The sequence below is a fragment of the Gekko japonicus genome, unplaced genomic scaffold (genome assembly GCF_001447785.1).
Source record: "Gekko japonicus isolate JY-2015 unplaced genomic scaffold, Gekko_japonicus_V1.1 scaffold674, whole genome shotgun sequence".
NCBI classification, from domain to species: Eukaryota; Metazoa; Chordata; class Lepidosauria; order Squamata; family Gekkonidae; genus Gekko; species Gekko japonicus.
This window is the reverse complement of record NW_015172574.1, coordinates 266,716-283,997: the sequence shown is the minus strand read 5'-3', so window position 1 is coordinate 283,997 and position 17,282 is coordinate 266,716. Positions and strand designations below refer to the sequence as shown.

Genomic DNA, 17,282 nt, shown 5'->3' with positions numbered 1-17,282 from the left:
CACACACACACACACAGCCTCTGCCTAGGGAGCAGCTGACATCATTCTCCTCTCCCAACTGAAAATTCCCTGCCTTGCGGGGGGGGGTGAGTTTGAGGTGTGGAATGGAGTGTAGTCCAATCAGCTTCCATATGTAAATGACCTTGGAACACTGGCCGGGACTGCACAAAGCAGCCAATGAACCCAGCCAGTGTCTTCCGGGTGGCAGTTTTTTCAGCCTAACACTAAAGGGGCCAATTTTAGAACTTTGGCACCCACTATTCTTTTATTATAAGGGAGAGATGCCTGGGATTGAAACTGGGACCTTCTGCGTATCAAGCAGATGTTCTACCCCTGAGCCACAGCCCCTCCCCTTTCCTTCCTGTGACTTTGAGAGCAATCCTAAGCAGGTATACTCCAAATTCTACTATGGTCTATTGAACAGGGCTTACTCCCAGGAAAGTGTTCTTAGGATTGTGCTTTGTGTCCTACCTCTGGCCCTCAAACTCTTATTGCTTCTGAACATGGCAGCTCCATTTAACCAAATAGCTGTTGCTAGGCCTGTCTAACACCAACAAAAATTACTGGCCATCACCATGTTATGTATAAGAATGTACTTTCTCTCTGGAGCACACTGCCAACTGCATCAATATTTCTCCTTTAGCTTAGACTGGCATAGAAAATACAAAAGTTTAGAATCAAACAGAACTCTAAAAAATGCACACACTTTTGAATCATATGGAAATCTTGTAATTTTGTGCTTTAAAGATTCTTTTTTTTACCTATGTACTCTGGAAAGCAGATTGTTAATGACGATTTCTTGATTTTCTCCTCAAAGATATCCTTCTTGTTGAGAAAGAGGATGATGGACGTACCCAAGAACCACTTGTTGTTACAAATGCTATCAAAGAGCTTCAGTGATTCGTGCATGCGATTCTGCAATAGAAAGGAGACGGTGCATCAGGCAAGAGGCGGCGACAACGTCCTTTTTCAACACGTAGGGGTTTATCTAAATTAATAAAGAACAAAAAGAAAGTTGGCAACAGTGAACATAATAAAACTCAACACGTACATACTGAAAAACGTGTACATAAAGGGATGCAATCCCCTCAGATTTGATGTACAGTTAGTAGCAATGTAAGGTTTTTGTTTTTTTTAATATTTAACAGAGCTGTATAGTTTTGCATAGCATATCTTTTTGCCCCCTCCAGCTCAAGTAAATCATCATGCACCATGCATGTATGGGGGGAAACTACAGTTGCCCTTAAAGGTCAAAAATATAAAGAGAAGTGCAGGTCATGCAGATTTTTCAAGAACATTCTAGTTAAAATGTCCATCATCTCACTTATTGATGCATGTGTGTTTGGGACATCTATTTGTCTGGATACATTAACCAAGAACTGATAAGGTCCTTGAATTAATTGAGAGTTGAAAGCAGACCAGAAGGTAACGCCTTCTTGGCAATGACCTTGCCATGACCTTTGGCTGTAGTACTTTGTTATTTTGTTTAGTGTTGGCAGTTCAGTTGACTTCTTTTAGTTCAAGTCTTTTTTGGAAGATGGTTGGATTGAAAGCATCTTGTCCAAAAACAAAACAAAACAAAAGAATTATAGAGAGAGGAAAAAGTGAGGAACAGTAAAAGAAAATCACAGCAGAGAAGAACTGAAACACCTATCAGCGAATTGTCTCGCTGATGTTAAATCATGCTTCAATATTAGATTTGGGCGTGCGTGTGCGTAATTTCTTTACTTTGCAAATGCCATGAGATCAGAAACACAAATGAAGGAGAAGCAGCTTATAAAAGTAGGATTTCATGCAATAAATGATAAAGAAGACAGTAAAAGAGGTCAAACCCAAAGAAACAGTGCATCGGTTAGATAGTGGCAAGGTCTGGTGTATGGAAGGGGGAAAGAGCTTGCAGCAAAATCAGCCAGTTAACGTTATGTTCCCTGGCTGCTTTCAACTCTTGGGGTATTGTTTTTTCTCAGTTCAAGAGAAGCTTCATACCTGCCAAATTTGTTGGGTCTCTCAAAATCTCATTATTTTGGCCTTTGTTTGGTAAGGTAAGGTCAGACGGCCGAGGAAAAGTGGTGATGGAGCAGAGGTCTGGTGAAGTTTGGAGCGAGAGGGTGAAGCCGGAGCACTTGGCCGGTCGCGTGGCCGCCTCTCCCAGCAGGAAACGGAATAGCAGAGAGAAGCAGCCTTAACGGAGATCGGAGCATACCCAAAGAATCAAAGGTGGGGTGGGGGTGATCAAAAGGCAAAGCAGGTTACAGACCAGAGAGATTTCTTCTTTGTCATCAGCAGCACTGAGGGCGAGATGCCGTAGTTCCCGCCATACGAAAGTAACACAAATGATCATCAACAAATTAAATAGACAAGACAGAGAACTCTGAGGGTTATCAGAAGCCTCTTCAGAGCTGGTGGGATGGAAAATTCCCCCAACCTATTCTTGCAATGATCATCATAGGACAATGTTATAGTTTCTTAAAGGCCGTCACAATTACTCAAACTGTGTACCGGGGAAGCACAAGAATCCCCCGTGGCTTATCAAGAGATTCTATCATGAGAAATTCAGACACTGGCGGACAAAGGTCCCTGCGAGACAGCTTAATCACCACTGTTCCTATGCAATGGGCAGCTTTGGGGGAGTGTCGAGGGCATTCTAGTTCCCGGGAGTAACAGTGAGGGTCAGTAGACATGGTCATTGCCACCTAAGCTTGTGTACCCAACAATGTGCCCCATAATCTGTTGCAACATGTAAGGACTCTTTTCTAGATGATCAGGGGTTCTTAGGTGGACTTCCAGGGTTCCCTGAAGAGAGAAAGTTTGAAAACTGTTACACACAAGACATTTCTTTATCCAACTGGCTTTCATGGGATATGATTGTGCAGTAGCCAGATCAGGGTCCATCAGACAAATTCTGCAGTGGCAGCTGAAGCTCAGCTTCGGAAACATTGAACCTGACAGTGCACATATCTAAAGTGTACTGCTGTAGTGTTCCTTTTGGTCCACACACATCTGCATATATCCAAAGACACAGTTCTCAAAAACGTAAGGGTGCTTCCATCTCTGGAAGAGGGGGTAGGTGATTTCTGCTAACTCCCTCCCCAAATGCAACCTCCCTCACTTTCCCCTTGGTGCTGTTCATGAAGGTCTGTTTGACCTTCAAGAACAAAACTGGGGAGGGCTTAGTGAGCTTCAAAGAGAAAGGGAAATGAGAAAGTTTTGTGAAAGTGTAAAAAGCCAGTGTGTTGTAGTGGCTGTAGTGTAGGGTTGCCAGCCCCCAGATCCCAGAGAAGGTTCCCCGCTTTTGGGAGCTCTGATCCGCTGCAGGCAGCTGGCTGGTGGGAGAAACCCCACCACCAAACAGGGACATTGACATGATGACATCACCTGGAAGTGATGTCATCATGTCAGCGACACTGCATGGTGATGCTCTGCTTTTTGGGCAAACTCTATGGTTTTGAAGCCAAAAACCATAGAGTTTTGGCCAAAAACCTGAAGCGTCACACACGTTGGTACAATGACATCACTTCCAGGTGATGTCATCGTATTAGGGACATCACGTGTGACATCCCACCAGCCCCTGGAATGCCCCCCCAATTCCCCCAACTGCGAAGGCAAGGAAACCTGGCAACCCTACTGCAGTGTCAGACTGACAGACCCAGGTCCAAATCCACATACTGATACGAAGCTCACTGAGCAACCTAAGGCCAGTCATAGTGGCCCGATACAGATGAGCCCCCATGCATTGACTGAACGCATGGAGAGGGAAAATGACCACAAGTATGTTGCCCCTGCCCCTGCCCAGTTGCCCGGTCATCTGCAGGGTATGACAATGCAGAGAAAATGGCAGCATGGACACACCTTCCCTGTGATCAGCAATGTTTGGAAAGCAACACTACTGATCACGGGGTGTGTGTGTACACCTGGTCTGTTTCTCTATACAGTCATACCCTGCAGATGACCAAGGGATTGTGCAGAGCTGTGCAGAGCTGGGGGGATGGGCCAGCATGATCATGCTCGTGCGCTCAAGCAACATGCGTGTGTATGTGTGTGTGTATTCTCTGCACCAGGCTTCTTTCTCAGTGTAATCATGTCATAGGGTTTTTTCAAGGATGAAATGGAGGAGGAAAGAATGTTGTGAGCTGCTTTGGGTCCCCACTGGGGAGGAAAGTGGGGTATAAATATATATAAATAAATAAAGGAGGCAGAGATATCTCTTTTATTATGTTTACCACACTTCTTACTTGATGCCTGTAAGGAAGATTAATGGATTTGCCAATTGTAATAGCAAAGGTGTTATCTACTGTGTTTAATGTCCTTGTGCCAAGTTATACCTAGGACAAACCAGCAGATCGGTGAAAACTAGAATATGTGAACATCGCAGCTGTCTTAAACTGCACAAACTCTCAGCTCCTATGGTGAGACATTACATCGAAATGGGACACTCCTACCATCAATTAAAATTTTGGATTATAGAAACTGTGAAGTCTTCAGGCCAGAATTTACACAGAATACTCCTGAGAAGAGAATTGTTTTGGATTAGCAAGTTAAAAACATGGGTACCATATGGTCTTAACGAGGAAGTGGACTGGACTTGCTGCTTGTGATTATCTGGACCTGTTCTTTGTACGTAATCTGTATGGGTTGTTTATGAATGTTATGAGTAGCTATCAGTATAAAATCTTTCTCTCATCCTCACACCATGATAGCTCTTCTCAAATGCCCCTCCCCTTTTATTTTGCATCTCTCCTGAGTGACATGTACAGTTAACTGGTGATTGCATCACCTCAGCAATGCTATATATGGTGGCCAGTACAATAGCCCACACCAGAATTTGTACAGGATGGAGTGACATACAGTCAACTCACGCAAGTTTATGCTACCAGGTTAGTAGGCCAATTCAGATTTTCAAAAAATAAAAAAAGAATTTCCTTTTGGAAGTATACAATTTCATGTAATTATTTCATTCACTTTTAGATTTGGAATTATTAGTGGACTTTAATTGGCCATACCTGAGGCCTATCCTATAGAACAACAATATTCATATAAATATATAAGGTAATTTTTATTCCTCATATATATTAATTTTCAATTAGTAGAAAAACAAATACATGAGAAATTATAATGACATTTTCCTTGTTTCCCCTTTTCCCTTATTTTCTTTTGGTAATTATTATCTAGGACATAACATCTGGCCTTATACTGCATATATATTTAACATCTTATGTAAATATTTTTTGGACTGTATGTCAACTTTGTATTTTGGATTGTGACCACTGAGGAAGGCCCTTTGGGGCCGAAACGCGTTTGGTTCAGTTGCACAGCACTAACCCATCTATGTATGAATGTTGAGAAGTTTTTTAGGTCTGATTGTGAATATTTTAAATGAGTTTTAAGCTTTTTAAAATGTGTACACCTTAATAAATTTTGTATGTTTATTATATGTAGTGTCAGCTTAACCCTTGTGGATTCATAGCAGCTTTTTGGGCTGAGTTTTCTTTTTTTCCCTTACCCCCCCCCCTTTTTTCTTTTCTTCTCCCTTTTTTTCTTCCTCCCTCCTTTCTTTTTGTTCGTGTAAGGAAGATGACCCTGAATGTAAGACAACTTCCTTTAAAAAAAAGTTACACAGAAGGGTTTTTTTTGTTATAACGTACAACTGTGACTTGTATATGAATTGAAGACAATCCCCTTTTCTTCTTGATGGCACATCTGGAAAAAAACCTCTATGCTTCTTTTGGGGTAAATTCAGTTTCCGCCACCTTTCTGGCCCAGGACAATTATTGGGGTTTTCCGAGGTGAAACTGCCTTTAGGTCTTCAAAATGCTGCAGCTAGCCCAGAAGGCAACAATTAATACACATTAGGAAACCATAAATCCTTTGATTTTGGAAGTAATCAAATGGTGTTATGTTTGCTCATAACAAGACATAGAAGAATCTACTGCTGTCTTATATGGCTGGTTCCACTCATCTTGGTTTTTCTGCAATCCTCACCAATTGCAGAAATTCTACCAGAGCTGAAATACCAATTGTTGGTGTGTTGTATACAATGTGCTAGAACTTGTGCCAGGTTTCAGAACCGTAAACTAAGAAAAAAATGGTTAAACTGGTTATTCCATCTGATCCTTTAGAAAGAAGGAAATGGTGGGAGGAATACCAAAGTGAGGTTATTCATGCAATCAACATTCCTCTGAAGGGAAATATCTGCTATATCCTTATTGTGGATCAAATGTATGATTCATAGAGGTGGAACGGGACATCTAATGCAGTTCAGCCTCTTCAGACTTGCTAACCATGGAACCCACAGAGCTACAAACACATGACCAGAAGTCATATGACATCACACTCACGTGACAAGAAGAGGAAATACAGAGCTAAGTCACTGGAGTCAAGGCCAGAGCTATAAGCAGCAGAACAAGAGAGTCGGGGACAGGAAATGCAAGCCAAGCACCGGGAAGTGTACCGTAGAGAGGAACAAGCCAAGGATCAGAGCCATGGAGGAAACCACTACACTAGTGAGTGACCTTGTCTTACCGTTCTGCTGCAGTTCTGAGAGAGTCAGGGGGTGTCATGCATGTGTTCTCTATGCAGGCACACTAGCAGCTTGGGCCTCCCAAAGGCAGCAAAATATAGCAGCCTTATAGGTCTTGTTCTGACCCACCAAGGTGGGGGTCTATGACCCACTTGAGGATCTCAAGCGGTGGTTTGCAGACCACCGATTACTGATTTGGAGCTCACAAACCATGCATGGCTCAGGTACCTCTGCTCTCTCTGTTGATTTTATTTATTTATTATTATTTATTAAATTAGATTTTTTGACTGCCCTTCCCACTTGTACGGGGCTCAGGGCGGTTCACAACAATTCGGTTTATTACAATGTAAAATATGTTAAAACCATAAAAACACACATTCAGAAACATTTTAAACATTTTAAAAACAAGACGGCAGTGCTGGCATTTAGTCATTGGCGGGGAGGGTGCCAGGAAGATGTAAAGAACTGTCACTGTCCTCAACCAATGGCCTGGCGGAACATCTCTGCCTTACATACCCTGCAAAACTTTAATAGATCAGATAGGGCACAGATGTCACTCGACAGAGAGTTCCACCAGGCAGAAAAGGCCCTGGCCCTGGTTGAGGCAGGCAATGCAAAATAGGGTAAAAAGGGCAGGACTCGAGTGCCCTCTTCTCCCATTCCTTCATATTGAAAAAGCATAAATACTGAGTCTATATTTACACTGAAGATATAGTTGTTCTAATCAGAAAGTATAAAGCTTTGGAATGATCATGAGACTTACTTTCCCCCAGTTCTCATAGGTACAATTGAATAATGAGAAAGTAACCTGAGGCCCCGGTCACACGGAAGATTTTGGCCTGGGAGAGGGACGGATCGGGGGCGCAGCAAACGGGCGCGATCTCACTGCAACATCTGGGAAGCGGCGCGCACCCGTCCCTGATCCGTCCCTAAACCCGGAAAAGCCGCTGCAAAAAAGAACCTCCTACAGAGGAGGACTTACCTGAAGCACCGCAGCAAGCGTGGCCGTGGGATTGCCGCCGTGCCCGTCGTCCGGAGCAATCCAGGCTCCCGGCCGAACTGCGCACGTGCACACATGCGCAGTTCGGCAACCTCGCTCTCCCTTCAGTAGCTTCCCCCCGGCATCTGATCGTGCCGGGAAGGAACTGCGCGGCGGCTGGCAGGGGCCTGAATATTTTAAATGGAGATATATGTGCATTATTAGTTGTAATGCCACATTCTGAACATATGGGTAACATAAGATGAGAATTTTGTTTTCACTCTTGAATCCCTTTCTACTGCTTGGTTTATTATAAAACATCCCAGAGCAACTGCCCAGCACTTCTTCCTTCCATCTGGGTGCCATTTTAGAGTCCCTTCTGGTTTTTTAAATTAAGAATATCCCTGTGGCAAAATAGCCCCATTCGTGTCATGGAAGCTCGCTGGGTGACTTTGGCCCAGTCACACTCTCCCCGCCTAGCCTACCACACAGGGTTGTTTAAGGATAAAATGGAGAGGAAGAGAATGATGTAAGCCACTAAATAAGCATTTAAACAAAGAAACAAATAAATTGGTCTTCAGACTACAGAGATCTGTTCCTCTGAAGACACTGACGGTGTTGGAGGGTGAACTCTATGGCATATCATAGAGTTTAGGAGAAACACAAGTCCTAGAATGACACATATCACTGCTGAGCTCACTCCCCTCCCCAAACTCTGCTCTGTCCAGGTATTGACCCCAAAATCTCAAGGAATATCCCAAGGAACTGGCAACCCTAGCTGTGGTTCCAGGTTGGGCATTTCACTGACTCCAATCCTCCCAGTTTCTTTTACCTCCTTTCCACTGCCAGCTTTTCTTTATACTGTACCTCTGAGTATGTGACGGCCCAACTTAGGGACAAATCCTGCCCTGTTCTTGTTAAGTAGTAATGGGCATTAGCAGAGGTTAGCAAGATACTGTGTAAACCATGGTGGTGGTGGTGGTAAGTGCTGTCAAGTTGCAGCTGATTTATGGCAACCCCATAGTGTTTTCAAGGAAAGAGATGTCCAGAGGTGGTTTGCCATTGCCTGCCTCTGCACAGTGTCCTTGGACTTCCTTGGTGGTCTCCCATCCAAATACTAACCAGGGCCAACCCTGCTTAGCTTCCGTGATCTGATGAGATTAGGCTAGCATGGGCCATCCAGGTCAGTGCCTGTAAACTGTAGTTTATTTAAAAGAAAGCAATTTGTTATGAAGAAACGAAGCACATGAAAAAAAATAATATTGCTATGTTTTAATAATAAAAGCAACAGGAATGATTCAGTAAATCCAGGTTTACATTTCTCTGCCCCACTATTTTAGAGAAATTCAACTTAATGTATTTACACTTCTATACATCTGATGAAGTGAATGTGTATGCTAAAATAGGACCCCTGCTTTATTTTGCTGTTAGAGACTAACCTGGAATGATTAACAGATCTTGACACACTAACGTTTAACCATAAAATCCTTTTCCTCTCCCTCCCCTCTGTCATTTTTTTAACTCCCAATTTTGGCTTCTTCTCCTACAATATATTTTTTTAAAGCTGCCATTGGGTATAAGGTTATGAGTTCCATCGATCACATACCAGCTCTTTTTTTAACCAGGAAAATGTCAGATTATAATTCGAATAAATTGAACCGATCACTTACCATAAATATATCTATATAAAATGTCTAACACAACTCTAAAACTGTACCACTAGTCATTTAATAACAAATCTTTTGCCAGCTGAGTTAAGGAAAGCCACACCTGCTGAAAGTTAAAGAAAGAACCACACAGGGTTCCATGATGCACTTCAATTGCAGTCTGGGTGAAGCTACAGAGACTACAGAAATCGTGGAAAAGCAGAAAGAAATCATACAAAGGCAGAGGTCAGAACCTTTTACAACTAAAGAGTCAAACAGCAGCAAAATATAGATTAAATGCTACAAAGAGCCAGTATAATAAAGCCAACTAGCATAACCAAAAATATACACAGCTTAACATTACAGACAATGAGAATGTTGAATGATAACCCACAAAGTTCCTGCAGCCCAAATACTGATAGTTGTGTGTCCTTTATTAAGAAATGGCACACACGAGGTCTCACAATAAGTAATAAATATAGACAGGAGCACCCCTGGCACAACTGTGTTAATACACTGCTTCAAATCAGCACATGGTTTGCGCTTGGATTACTGTCCATCCATATCAATTTCCTTTCTGTAAAGCATCTCCCAAAAGCCCTTTAGTCCTGTTAAAAATCACTGCCTGCCATTCCCTTCCCATATTGGTTATTCTAGCATCTCACCTACTCCTCCAATAGACCTTAACTTCAAGAATTCATACTTGGTTTTGTACTGAGCCACATGTGGCTTTGTAGCCGTAAACTGCAGGCCACACATCAAAACGTTTTAATTCTACTGATACCAACAGGGGGCAGCGTAGCTCAGAGTGGGAATAACTGGAATCTTTCTGAGCCACTCTGGCCACTGATCTGGTGTCCAACTGCCATTGATGGGGCCGTCACAGAAAGAGCAGGAAGCAGTCATACATAAATCGTTCCTCTGAAAACTTTTAAAACATGGTTTGTGAGTGCTCCTCATGAGCTGAGAACCGCTGTTTGAGAGAACATCAGAACAAAATAACTAGTGGAGTGGGCCACCTACCTTTGGATGTGCTCCAGTGCACCTGTGGCCTGGAAGTAGTACTGCAGCTACCTGCTCAGCAGGGATCAGGCAATACTAGACCCTTATTTACATGTTACACCGAACACACATTCATCCTGCATGTACATGCCTATACCTGTTTGTAAGAAACAGCTGATATGTATTCATTACAAATGAAACCGGAGAGCAGCATCTGGATAAATGTGGCATTTAAATCATAAGTTCAGCTAAAAAATGTGCTGAATGGAGCATGATAATTACTTGACACATGTATAAAGGAAAATCAAGTGTACACTGTATGTGTATTCATTGTTGCTTGTGAACAGTGATTAGAACTCAATGGGATTCTATTTGGCCATACAAAGCAGCTGATTTTTGCTTGATTTCTTAAGGTAAAATGTGCTATGAAGTCGCAACCAACTCTCGGCAACCCATGAAGTTTCACCTCATGGAGTTTTCAAGGCAAGAGAAGAGCAGAAGTGGTTTGCCATTGCCTTCCTCTGCAGAGTCTTCCTTGGTGGTCTCCCACCAAGGCCAACCTTGCTTAGCTTCCAAGATCTGACAAGATCAGGCTAGCCTGGGCTATGCAGGTTGAGGTGTGGCCAGTTATACCCTAGCCAGATGTGACTGAGCACTGTGCATATACCCTATGACCACATTGCCAATCAGCCGACATTTTACTGATCCAACTGGTAAATCAAGACTCTTATCAAACTTGGGGAAAGCATGAGCAGAGGTTGTGACTCAGTGGTAGAAAATCTGCTTTGCATGCAGAAGGTTCCAGGGTCAATCCCTGGTATCTCCAGTTCATGGTATCTGGTAGGAAGTGATATGAAAGACCTCCACTTGAGACCCTGGAGAGCTGCTGCTATTCAGAGCAGAAAACGTTGACCTTGGGAGATGAGCAGTCTGATTTTGTATGAGGCAGCATCTTTAAAGGGCCATGGCTCAGTGGTAGTGCACCAAGGTCCCAGGTTCAATCCTTGGCATCTCCAGTTAAAAGGACCTCTATCTGAGACCCTAAAGAACGGCTGCCAGTCAGAGCAGATGATACTGAGCTTGGCAGATCAATGGTTTGACTCACTGTGAGACAGTTTCCAGGTTCCAGTCTAACTCTGACTGCCCTGCACCCTGTAGGGGGTTAGCAGTTCTGAATTCTGAATTTGGCAGCTCATCCAATGAATTTATGTTACTTAGAATTGGAAACGAAAGTCCTTAAAAAGCTACAAATGTATTTATCTCCCCCCTCCTATGTGTGTTTGTGAACACACATCACTCTAAGTTGCATTAGCTATTGTTTAAACAGAAACATGTGCAGGGCATCGATTCTGGGGGAATCAAAACCTCTACTTCTCAAATGCTTCTAAAAGCACAAGGTACCAGTGAAGTGGTCTCAGTAAATGGGAAATTCATAAAAGCACCACGCCCTTGACTCTTTGCAAGCAGAACACTGGAGAAACATCATTTGTTGCAAACACTGGCAGGCAATTCCCCCCACCCCCCAAATGCATTCATTCCCAATAACCGCAGTCCACAAATAAACCATCCTATTGTACAACAGAACAAAACCCATGCTATCTGCCTTCTTCTCACTGGCTTCTAAAGAGGAGCCTCAGCTGCATACCCACTTGAATTAGAAATGAAATAGACTGTACCTTTTGAAATGGGCTGGTATCAACCCACAGCATCCACGGCTGGCTAAGTACAAGTTTCTGGAGCTAATGTACGTGCAGGGCCAAGACCGCAAAAGCCACAACTGCCTTACCAGTGTCCGCAACCCAAAGGCAAGCAGATGATTTCTCAGAATCATCTAAGAAGAGCAAGATGTCAGATATAGCTGCTCCTTTAACCTTCTTCTCCTACCTCTAGCCTTCAGGAAGGCTTTCTTCTTTGAAGTGTTTTTAGATGCTGTATATCAAAATGGTTATAACTGCGAGATGAGATAACTACTGCTTGAGTTCCAGCAGCCTCTCTACATTTGCCTTCCTGATATCATTGTCTGCTTAAAAAAACCCAACACCCGCTATTGCTATCACAAAATTGCATCCCACCCCTCCCGGGGTGGTCAGTGTGAATTTCCTTGCTGTAGACTACAGTCATGAGAACGTCTTCCCTGTTACATGAATCCATTTAGCAGAGAGTTGGTTGGGTAGAAGAAAGCAGAAATTTGGAAACTGATAGCTGAGCAAGCCAATTCAGCAAACAGGGTTGAGAGAGCAGATTGTGAGCAGCCCGCCAAAGAATACATAGTCTTCATTTTTGCAACAAGGAACAGTGATGCAGGATTAGTAGGGCTAGAATTCCACTAAGGCAGAAATCTAGTACAACTGCCTGAACTCTACAGCATCCAACGTCTAATAACATCTCCAAAGATCCCTTGTTCAAAATGTTCCTGTGGGTTTCCCCAACCTCTATATACTGTTCATTGTAAATAAATAGACCACAAATCCCCAATCCTCTCTTCTCTGGAGACACCCCCCCACACACACACACACGTAGGCTTTCTTAAACTTACTGCCCACTTGGGGGAGGAGGAATATGAATTAGAATTATATTTTATCTGAGCAAACAGGTGTTAATCTTACTAAAAACATTGTTTCAGCATGTACTGAAAACACTTCACAACCTACTCTTCAATACCCAAGTTTCTTCCTCGCACAACAGCACCTTGAATTCAGAAGACCAGCATTGCCTTATGCAGGGAATGTGATTGTAGGAATCCACTCAGAAACAGACATTCTAACTGTAGTTAGTCCAGTTGCACTCACTCACATCCAGCCATTATTACCCCAGTTACTCTCTTTCCTCCTCTCTTTTTCTAGATTTCTCAACTGCTGAGATTGTACTCTCCTTGTGGGCAGATACCCTCTCTCATTTTTGGTCTTTGTCCTGCAAGATTTCTTTGAGCAGAATCATAATAACACCTCCACAGAGTTCCGTATATATAAATTTAAACATTTATTACAGCCTCTTCGGTACTGAGGACATCTGGTTCAAGTTAACCAGTGAGAATGGGACACAGATTTGCAGCCAAATTCTTGATGAACTTAATAAGAGAGCAAGGAACAATGGTTACCTGTGCTAATGCCGAATGGAAGACTTAACATCCAACAGTTGGCTGTAGAATGGAATCTCTGTAGCATTTAAGAGTCAAAGGAAGACATGTTAAGTAAGAAAAGGTGTAGCATCCGTTCGGACGAAGAGCCAACGACAGATTAAGATGTGACCTCCAACTGGTACACAGAAAAGCGCTGACGTCTCAGGGCCTAATTTGCCCAGAGAATACTCACCGTGGTTTCATCTTCATGAAGCACCTGGTCGTACCCACTCAGTGCGACACAGAAAATAATCGCTGTGACATCCTCAAAACAGTGGATCCATTTCTTACGTTCTGACCTCTGACCTCCGACGTCAAACAGCCTGTGAAAGAAAGGGGGAAAGTTCTTTGTTATGGGTTGGATCCAGAGAACGTCCTGTTATAATGGACAGTCAAGAAGAATCTTCTTCCTATGTTGTCATCCTCCTTGCTGAGATTGTATCCACACATGGTTGTGGACTGCACAGTGGTTCACTACAGTGATAATTTGCAGCTGGATTAATTTGTCCACACAGGAAAATCCAGTTGTGAATTATTGCTGTAGTGGGGCATTAGAGAAAATATCTAATCATGTCTGGATACAGCCTGAGCTAGCTGCTGAGGGATAAATAATTAATAAATAATTACTTATTGATTTATTTTGTTCATCATATGGCAGAAAAAAATCTTAGGACAACTGTGACAGACTGCACTTTTAAGAAGCATGGAAGTGCTGTACAGACAGCTGAAAGACTGTGAAGGGTTCATTCTTCACAGAAACAGAGACTCTTGAGTGACAGGCTGCTCCAAGGAATCTGATTGGTTAGCATCAGCTGAGCAGAGAAAGTCTTGAGAGAGCTGTATGCTGAGTAGAGAATCAGTCATATTACTGCCTTGACTGAATTCAGTCTGATTTCCACCCTAGCTGAGAAGAGTCGAGTACTGACAGTTTTGGAATTCAGCCCCAACTGAGGGCAGTTTAACACAGACAGGGGAACTGGGGGAAAGTTGGCAAGGAAGTTTGGGAAGAAGGCAAAGACTCCCATTGGGGCCAAGGAAAGGGAATAGATCTAGAAAGAGGAGAAAATTCCCCACCTAGTCAAATAGGGAGCTAACTCTGAAGAGTACAGAGATCCCTGGTCTGGTGTGGTTAGAAAGGGCCTCTGGAGTCAGTTAAAAAATCAAGATGACTACTGGCATTTCAAGAGAAGGCATTTGGTTACTGGAAGAGTGTGCCAGCCTTCTGGAAACCAAAGGAATTAGAGAATACTCAAAGAAAGTTAGGGTTGCCAAACCTCCGATCTGGACAGGGGTTCTCCCTAATTTTCAGGCTTCTACCTGCCCCCAAACAGGGACGTCAGGACATCGTGCAGTGACGCTCTGCTTTTTGGGCAAAACTGAGCATCACCACATGACGTCCACGACACGATGATGTCACTTCTGCATGATGTCATTGCATGATGTTCCCGGCCACCCCGGAATGCCCCTCAGATCCCCCTGCTGGCAAGCCGAGGAGATCTGGCAACCCTAAAGAAAGTATACTAAAGTGTTTGGGTCAATACTGGAACAAAAGCCTCTCAACATAATGATTTTAAGTAACTGTGAATAACTTAAGAAACTCTCATTAGCCTGAAACATGAGAACTAAAGTCTGTGCATGTACTGGTTTTACCTCAGAAATTTCAACTGCAGATTACACCTCTATGTTATATAAAATATTTTATTTTTGAATTTCAAAACGCCTCGAGTGCCATTTAAGTTGTTCAAGTTAAAGCGAGCTCCTGATCCTTCTCTCAGGTTCCTGGGCTGAGCCCACAACCAAAATATTAACATAAGAACATAAGAGAAGCCATCTAGTCCAACACTCTGTCACACGGTGGCCAAAAATACCAGGTGCCATTTTTGTACTATGGCAGGGTGGAACAGCCAGAGTTCTTCAGCAAAGAAGAAAACACATTACTAGGGCGGCTCACACAACAGAGGAAAGAACAACAGAGGAAAAATCGTGCTTCTGAAGGAGGGCCATCATAGCAGCTAATGACAACAATAATAATTATAAAATTGTAAATAAAATGAAAATAAATAAAATCATAAATAAAATTTATTAATTGTTTTTAAATTGAATATAGTTATTAGAAATCCATAATGGCAGCAGGTTCCACTGAGATATCATTCGTTTGGAATAAAAATAATATTTCTTCAAATGGGAGACAGAAAAATATCAAATTCAGATCTTTTAAAGCCAAAACTGAACAATTCTGCCCATTTTCTTGAGGGAGAGAGTTCCATGATAGCCGCCACCACTAAAAAGGCCCTGAACCTTGAGCCAGACAACCTAACCTAACATGTTAAGAGCATGGCTCTGCCTGATGACCCAAGCACACTGGTGGTTTATTTAAAAGGAGGTGCTCTCTGAGATTTGCTGAACTCAAGCCATTTAGGACTTTAACGGTCAAATACAGTATTTTGAGATGGGCCTGGAAACAAACTAGTAGCCAAAATAGATTTATCAATATAATGTTTTCTCCACAGTCAACAACTGTCAATTAGGTGGGTACTGCATTCTGTATCAGTTGCCATTTCCAGACATTCTGTGAAAGCAGCTTCACACAGAGCACATTTTAGTACTTTTACACTGAATGTGAAAGTTCAGGATTGTTGCCTAGATGATGACCCTGGGTTCAGATCCCTGTCCTCAGTCATAAAAGCTCACTGAATAATTTTGCACTACTCACTGTCTCTCAGCCTAAGCTATGAGAAAAGAGAATGTTACACACACTGCCTCAAGTTTCTGGGAAGAAGAGTAGGGTAAACAATTGATTAGACAAACCGAAAGACTGAAGTTAAATAAGGCTGCACGGCCTTGACGATCAGTTGTGTTTTTGCATGGTACTAACCTGAAGTGGAGATTTTTGAACGTAAAATGGGTTTCTACAATGCCAGTTGTTTTGACCCTGGTTCGAAGGATATCTTGCTCTGTGGGCTGGTAGTCAGGAGCTCCAATTCGATCTAAGCTGTCTAAGTAGCTGTGAAAATGGAAACGTTAAGAAGAGCCATGAGGCACAAAGTAGATACAAACATATTTTTCAGGGCTACTGATGCTTCAGAAAAAAATACGTATACATTTTCTTTGGATTTTTGAAAAAATATATCAGAAGTAAACAAACAAACACACAGAGTATGTACTATTATTGTTACAATTTGGGTTTGGCAGGAGAACGGGATTTCTCATGGCAAGTCCCTCTTGTTCTATTCTATTTTAAAAACTGGAATGCAACAACAAATGGAATCTGTTTAATTCACTTATTCTCAGCCTTTCTCCGTATTGGGGGCCCAACGCAGGTTACATCATTCTCCTCTCCTCCACTTTAGCCTCACAACAATGCTGCGAGGTAGGTTAGGCTGAGAGTGGAAGAAGAGGAGGAGGAGGAGGAGGAGATTGGATTTATATGCTGCCCTTCACTACCCAAAGGAGTCTCAGAGCGGTTTACAATCTCCTTTCCCCTTGCCCTCCCCACAACAGAAACCCCGTGAGGTAGGTGGGGCTGAGAGAGCTCTTTCGAGAACTGCTCGTGAAAGAACAGCTCTGAAAGAACTTGTGACTGACCCAAGGTCACACCAACAGCTGCATGTGAAGGAGTGGGGATTCAACCCCGGTTCTCCCAGATTAGAGTCTGTGCTTCTAACCATTACACCAAATTGGCTCTCTACACCAAGGTCCCCCAGCAAGCCTTCATTGAAGAACAGGGATTCAAACCTGGGTCTCCCAGATACAAGTCTGACACTCTTAATGGTTACACTGGCTCCTCTACTGCTGGTGGATGATAAAGACCTTGAAAGGAGAAGAAGACCCAGTTCCTGCCACTCAAATGTTATTCTCAAAAGCTACAATCCCACAGAACAGGAGGCTTCACTGAAGTCAATGGGACCGAAGCAATCCGTGTGCAGTACTGCAGTTGGCTCCCCTTAATCCAGAACCCCGCATGCATTCCCACAAAATGGTGCACAATTGAACATCCCTATTCAGTTTTTCAGAGCTGTC

The 17,282-nt window shown here is 42.9% G+C and overlaps 1 protein-coding gene across 9 annotated transcripts in view; it reads right to left on the bottom strand.

Moving 5' to 3' along the window:
* GNAO1 (guanine nucleotide binding protein (G protein), alpha activating activity polypeptide O) overlaps positions 1 to 17,282 on the bottom strand; it is a 280,020-nt gene that overhangs the window by 37,908 nt on the left and 224,830 nt on the right. For 8 of the 9 annotated variants that reach the window (XM_015421406.1, XM_015421408.1, XM_015421403.1 and 5 more), the window contains 3 exons: positions 16,138 to 16,266; positions 13,456 to 13,585; positions 762 to 915 (listed from right to left, as the gene is read on the bottom strand). In XM_015421406.1, the coding sequence (XP_015276892.1) occupies positions 762 to 915; positions 13,456 to 13,585; positions 16,138 to 16,266 (413 nt within the window). The remainder of the gene's footprint in view (positions 1 to 761; positions 916 to 13,455; positions 13,586 to 16,137; positions 16,267 to 17,282) is intronic. The other variant, XM_015421401.1, reaches the window with a different exon arrangement.